At 48.6% G+C, this 7,100-nt stretch overlaps 1 protein-coding gene across 2 annotated transcripts in view; it reads right to left on the bottom strand.

The window, feature by feature from the left end:
* The window catches only part of CACNA1C (calcium voltage-gated channel subunit alpha1 C), a 435,574-nt gene that overhangs the window by 16,145 nt on the left and 412,329 nt on the right, over positions 1 to 7,100 (bottom strand). For both annotated transcript variants that reach the window (XM_007469483.1, XM_007469484.1), the window contains exons 34-37: positions 2,459 to 2,624; positions 1,770 to 1,897; positions 1,031 to 1,127; positions 605 to 707 (exon numbers count right to left, since the gene is read on the bottom strand). In XM_007469483.1, the coding sequence (XP_007469545.1) occupies positions 605 to 707; positions 1,031 to 1,127; positions 1,770 to 1,897; positions 2,459 to 2,624 (494 nt within the window). The remainder of the gene's footprint in view (positions 1 to 604; positions 708 to 1,030; positions 1,128 to 1,769; positions 1,898 to 2,458; positions 2,625 to 7,100) is intronic.

Genomic DNA, 7,100 nt, shown 5'->3' with positions numbered 1-7,100 from the left:
TCAGGAGCACATCAGCTGTAAGGACAGCGGGTCATCGAAGCCAAGCTGCTGCTGGCCACAGGCCCCTGTCGTACAACCTGGAAGACGGTCCCTCCCGCCAGGCAACACGGGGGAGCACGGCCCCCCCAGAGGGAGCCCCGTATGAGGAGCACGGGGGCTCTGACCCCCACCTGCCGGCTGGCTGAGCACCTGCCTGCAGGCGGGCGAGGGCTGACCTCAGCCCCGGTCACCACGTCCGATCTGACCCCTTCCCGACAAACACAGGAGTTTAACTTGCAAGGAGAGTTGAACGCTTGAGACCCACTTGCAGCCAGTGAAATCCCACTGTGATGGGGCTCAGCCCCACTTCAGGTAACACTCATCTCCTGCTCTCTGAACTACACCCAAGGACTCTGAGGTGTCACCCAGGATGAGCTCTAAAAACTACAGGCAAGGAGGCCATTCAAGGAGCAAAGGGCACACGAGCAGACCTGGCACCGCTAATATCCCAGAGGTGACAGTTACTGCCGGGCTAAGGCTCTGACACCCCGCAGGAGCCGAGCTGGGCTCCGGCTGGTCCACTAGGTCTCCCGGTGGCTCTCCCGGGGCCCCCGGATGACCTTACCTTCCGTTTTGATCCTCAGGGCTGTCCGGACCAGGGCAAACAGGGTGGCGTTGAACATGACCGTCCCGTCGCTGTTCAGGGGCATGTTCATGGAGACCAGGCGCTGGGGGCGGGGTGGGGGGGGGCAGAGCTGGTCATCACAGCAGCCGGTTCCCGAAGGACCCTCCCACAGAACTCCCGAGGCAGGAGGATGCCGAAGTTGGGGGGGACCTCGAAATTCGTGTGCGTGTGTCACCCCGTGTTTCTTTTAGAGTCTGAGAACGCGCTGTGGGAAGGACCCCTAACGCCTATTCTGGCTCTGGCTCCTTTCTTTAGGCTCATAAAATACTGTCCTCATCCCCGTAGAGGCTTGACGTCTCGACCAAGGTCACAAGAGGCATCTTCCCTCCCATGTCGTGTCTCCCACGAGCCCAGCTCATCTCTTACTTTGCAAGCCACGCGGTGAGGGCACAGCTTCCCAAAGCCCAGGGGGGGCTGAATCCTCCGGAGCAGGGTCACCACATCCAGGTGTTTGATGCGACCCCTAGAAGAGGCAGGAACGGGGGGGAAGGTCAGTGCGGTGGTCTCGGCCAGTAGCCCAGGACTCATGCACCCAGGGCGGGGGATCCCCCCTGCAGAAGGAACTCTCCACGGCTGGACCCGAGTGATGAAACTGGTGCTGAGCTGCAGAACTGCACGGCAAAACTCCAAAACCAGTATGTACACGTGTTTAGGATTTTAAGGAGCAACTTTCCATCAGTGCTATGTTCACGGTGGAAGGGATTTTAGTAGGCAACGAAATTCTCAATATTACTCCTGCTTCAGTGAACTAACCGTCTGACCAAAAGGTATTTCCAGAGTGTCAGCCAAACGTGGTGGCTGGATTGATGGACCTACGGCAGAAAGGCAGGCAGGATCTGCCTGGCCCCGGACATCCTGACTCGAGTACCTACTGGTTTATCCAACACTAGGCCTTCCTGTCCTGTTCAGCTGAAAACAGCAGGCATGTTCTTGACTCAGCCAAAGCCCTCCTGTTGCTGGCCCTGACCCTCGACCCTTGTGGCCCGTGCAGTTTAGTGTTTGCTGTGGATCCAACCAGTGCTAACCCGTCTTGACCCACTTCCACAGGTGCGGTCACACAATCCCCTTGCGGCTTTGGGGATTTGGTTTCCCTCTGGGGACTTACTTGGCTTCAGGATCATACTCCGCCCAGATTCTCTTAAATTCGTCCAGATGGTGGGGACCCAGAATGGACCAGTCCCTTGTCAGGTAGTCAAAGTTGTCCATGATGACAGCTACGAAGAGGTTGATGATCTGTGGAGAACGGAGAGCGCGGGGAGATGCCCTCGGAGGCCCTTCCAGCACACGTGGTTAGCAGGCCACGCGCGGCAGAAGCCAGTGTTTCTGAAGACGCCCGAGTGGCACCACTGAAAACACCGGCCGCCGGAACGTGCCTCTCTTGGATGAGGACCCGACCCGGCTCCCCTGGGGTTTGTGCAGGTGAACCCCACCTGTGGGCTGGCAGGCAGCTTCCCTCACACCCAGCTGCCAGGCGGGGCTGCCAGGGACGGGGGTGACTGTCCACCACCCTTCCCTTGCTCCTTGTCAAAGTGCCGGAAATGTTTAAGCGGCCTCCTGTCCTCGCGGACGATGCCACCACGGCAAGAGCTGAGGACGGACGCGAAGGATGCTGGCCGAGCTCACTGTGGGCCAGCTTCGCCCCCTCCCTGCAGGGCGGCTGGCCCATCCCAGGGACGCAGCCCCCTAGGCCGGCCTCCCCGACGCGGCCGCCCCGAGCGCGAGCCGCAGGGGCGCAGGGCGCGGCTGGGCCTGGGCTGCGCGTGTTAGCCGAGGCCGCGGGCCCCGCCGGCTCACCAGGAAGGCGCACAGGGTGTAGAAGCTGATGAAGTAGAAGACGGCGAAGCTGCTGCCGCAGGGCGCCTCCCCCTCGGCGCTGCCGCCCGGCTCCGCCCCGGGCGCGCACTTCTTGCCCGGCATGCAGGCCAGCATGACGTCCTGCCACGCCTCCCCGGTGGCGCACCTGGGGAGAGACCACGCCCCAGAGCGGCTCACGAGGCCCCGCCCTCTCCTCACGAGGCCCCTCCCTCTCCTCACGAGGCCCCTCCCTCTCCTCCCGGGGGCGGGGGCGGGGCGGGGCGGGGCGGGGCGGGGCGGGGCGGGGCGGGGGGCCACCGCTAAACTGAGTCTGGGGTTTGTCAGCCCCCCAGTGCCGATACATCCACTACATAGGAAAACATACGGCATTGTTCTGAACGTCTGAAAACTTTCTGTGAAAGATAACTACCTTTTCTGCAAAGTCCCTCCTTTTGCAATCCACGTTAAGTTTTGAGATTTAGCCACTTGGATACATTTTAGCTCTGGTTCATTCATCCTTTGCGGCAGATCCTCTATGAGTATACCATTAAAAAACCCCACCGCCCTGTTAAGGGTTTTCCTTTCTTTGCTGTCTTGCTGTCACGAAGGAGCCTGCAGTCACCACACAGGGCCGTCACACGCCTGCTTCGGGGTGGAGTTGCCAGTGGACGGCAGGTGTGTCCCTAACGTACTGAGCGCTGCTTTTCCTGCCCAATTGGCGCTCCTGGCGTCGCTGCCCTACAGACTCTGGCAGCTCTTTCCTCAGCTTTATTGAGGCAGAATCGACAAATGAAACTGCAAGCTAGAGCGTAGATCATGATGGCTTGATTGATGTGCACATTGTGAAAGGATTCTTGCCACCTAATTAACACATCCATGCCCTCACAGATTTTTTTAAAATTTTTTCTTTTCTTTTCTTTGGCGAGAACATTTAAGTTCTACTGTCTTAGCAAGTTTCACTGATACGATCAGTGTCATCAACTATGGTCACCATGTTATAGGTTAGACCTCAGACCTCATCCACCTTATGGCTGACAGTTTGTGCCCTTTTACCAGTCCCTCCCCACCCCATGCCCCCCACCCCCCCGTGACCACTTTTCTATTCTGAATTTAGACTGGTCAACTCTTGGTATTAGTGAATTTTAAAAAATGTTGCTCGGACTTCCCTGGTGGCACAGTGGTTAAGAATCCGCCTGCCAATGCAGGGGGCATGGATTAGAACCCTGATCCGGGAATATCCCACATGCCGCGGAGCAACTAAGCCCATGCACCACAACTACTGAGCTTGCGTTCTAGAGCCCACGAGCCACAACTACTGAGTATGCGTGCCACAGCTACTGAAGCCCACGCGCCTAGAGCCCGTGCTCTGCAACAGGAGAAGGCACCGACAATGAGAAGCCCGTGCACCGCAACGAAGAGTAGCCCCCGCTTGCTGCAACTAGAGAAAGTCCGTGCACAGCAACAAAGACCCAACGCAGCCAAAAATAAAAAAATAAATAAAAAAAAAGGTTGCTCATATGATGGGTATAAAATGATAACTCACTGTTGTTTTAATTTGGTTTTAGAATGATGAATAGGCTGAGAAATTTTATTTCATCTGCTGAATCTCAAGTTCATGTTTTTGCCCGTCTGTCTCATGGGCTATTTGTCTTCTTGTTCATTTGTAGGGTTTTATACTTTCTTTATATTAATCCTCTGTCAGTTATACACACTGCAAGCAGTGTCTTCCAGTCTGTGGCTCGTTTCCAGCTTTACTGATGGTATATTGTGATTAATCCAAGTTTTACATTTTAATGTGGTCATATCATAATTTTTCTTCTGTTCTGTGCTTTTCGCAACTTGTCTAAAAAATCCTTCCCTATTCTAGGTCATAAAAATATTCTTCAATACGTTCTAAAAGGCCCAAGTTTTGTTTTTCATAATAATTTCATAATAACCCATTAATATGGAATTTATATGGGGGCTCCATATGAGGTAGAAATATGCTGTATCTTTTTCTGTCTAGATAACCAACTTTCTTAATACAGTTTATTGAATAGTACACCTTTACCTACATATGTGAAATAGCTCTTCTGACATAAATCACATTTCCATATGTGTATGAGTCTTGTGCCAGCCTCTTCGTTCTGTCCTATAGGTTTATTCATCTGTCTTGACTTCAATGTACCACGCTGTCCTAATCACTCCAGGTTTACAGCAAGTCTTGATCTCACACAGAGAGTCAGTGCTTCCAGCCTGCTGTCCTGCAAAGCTGTCTTGGCTTTTCCCTTTCCTTTTCCTTTTCGATTCCACAGACACATTAGAATCAGCTTGTTAAGTTCTATGAATAATCCCACTGACATTCTTACTGGAATTGCATCAACGTATAGATTAACTAGAGGAATTTGACATCTTTTTGCTATTACGTCTCCTAACCATGAACCCGATCCATCTCTCCATTTATTTAGGACTTCTAAAATGTCTTTTAATAAAAGTTTATAATTTCCCTATATACATCTTTCGTTAGATTTTTTTCTAGGTAGTTTACTTAAAATAAACAAATAAAATGTTGCTATTATAAATGGCACCTTTAAAAAGTTATATTTTCTGTTTGCAACAGATGTGGAGAGAATACTATTGACTTTATATATAGAAGATATGCTGAACTCTCTTATTATTCTGTGGTTTCTCTTGTATAGTCACATAGCAATCGGCTTTTTAAAAGATGTTTTATTTACATATTTTCTTTTTAAACTTGTGGTAAAATACACACAACATAAAATTGGCCGTCTTAACCATTTTTAGTGTACAGTTCGGTGGCATTAAACACACCCACAGTGCTGTCCTACCATCACCACCATCCATCTCCAGAACTCTTTTCATCTCGTAAAACTGAAAATCTATGCCTCTTAAACAGTAACACTCCTCCCCTCCCCCCAATGCCTGGCACCCATCATTATACTTTGTGTGTATGATTTTGACTAAGTACCTCATGTGAGTGGAATCAGACAGAAAACTTGTCCTTTTATGACTTCTTTCACTGAGCATAATGGCCTCAAGTTTCATCCATGTGGAAGCAGGTGTCGGAATTTCCTTCCTTTTTAAGGCTGAATAATGTTCCACTGTGGTATAACTACGTTTTCCTTTTTCCATCCTTCTCTTGATGGACCTACAGTTGATTCCATGATCTAGCTACTGTGAATGCTGCTGCCATGAACAGAAGTGTACAAATATTTCTTTGAGACCCTGCTTTCAATTCTTTTAGGTATCTACACACAACTGGAATTGCTGGATCATATGGTATTTTTAATCTATTTTTAATATTTTGAGGAACCGTCGTACAGTTTTCAACAGTGGCTGTTACCATTTTACATTCTTACACGTAATGCACAAAGGTTCCAATTTCTCCACATTCTCATCAGCGCTTGTTTTTCTGATAGCAGCCATCCTGATGGGTGTGGGGTGCTAGCCCATTGTGGTTTTGGTTTGTATTTCCCTGATGATTAGTGATTTTGAACATTTTTTCCTATGTTCATTCACTTATCTTTTTTTTTTGAGGAATGTCAAGTCCTTTGCCCATTTTTAAATTGGATTGTTCATTTTCTTGTTGTTGAGTTTGGCAAAATCAATTTTTTTGGCATTTAATTTTTTTCTTCTCCAATTCTTACCCTTTGGTTTATTTTTCTCATCTTATTGCATTGGATAAAACTTGCAGTATCATGTTGGAAAAGTGATAGCTTATGAGCTCATTTATTATATTTACGGATCAGCTATTACCTGTCATGGACTGAATGTATGAGTCCCCTCAGAATTTGTATGTTGCGGCCCCAAACCTCAATGTGACAGCATTGGCCGGCACTTAAGTTTAGATCAGGTCATGGGCCTGGGGCCTCGTGATGAGATTAGCATCTTTATAAGAACAGGAAGGGAGACTGGCGCTCTCTTCTCTCTCTACCAAGCGGGGACACGACGATAAGGCCGCCGCCTGCAGGCCAGGAAGAGGCTCCCACCGGGAACAGAATCATGAAACCTTGATCTTGGACTTCCAGCCTCCAGAAATGTGAGAAAGAAATGTCTGCTGTTTGAGCCACTCCGTTTATGGTGTTAGAGTAGGCTGCCCAGACTAGTACATTATCGGTACATGAAAGTGATTGTTTTCCTTTGTTAATGGTCACCTTCCTGATCCTTTTAATTGTTATAAAGGCTTCTGAGGTGCTTTGCCTGGGTTTTCTAGTTGGATTAGCCTGTTGTTTGTAACCAAAGATAGTTATGTCTACACATTTTTATATCTATATTTCTTACTTTCTTCCCTTTCTTATTGGTACCAGCCGTATGTTAGTCTTACAGAAAGAGGTTTCCTACCCATTTTTACTCCTGGAAAGGTTACGTAACATAGGAATGATTTATTCTTTGATATTTTGGCAAATAGCAAACATAAATATATTGGATCTAGCCTTTTAGAGGACTAAAATTTTGACCACCTTTTCAATTTCGGTTGTGGTTAATTAAAAAAAATATTCTTCTCAAGACAATTTTTGTGATTTCTCTTTTCCTATATAAAAGCATCTAGTTCATCTAGATACTCAAATATATTGGCATTCATTTGTTCATAATATTCTCATCATTCTAAAAATCACTCCACATCTATAATTATGTTGCTTTT

The sequence above is a fragment of the Lipotes vexillifer genome, unplaced genomic scaffold (genome assembly GCF_000442215.2).
Source record: "Lipotes vexillifer unplaced genomic scaffold, Lipotes_vexillifer_v1.1 scaffold395, whole genome shotgun sequence".
Classification (NCBI taxonomy): Eukaryota; Metazoa; Chordata; class Mammalia; order Artiodactyla; family Lipotidae; genus Lipotes; species Lipotes vexillifer.
This window is presented reverse-complemented; position numbering and strand designations above follow the sequence as displayed.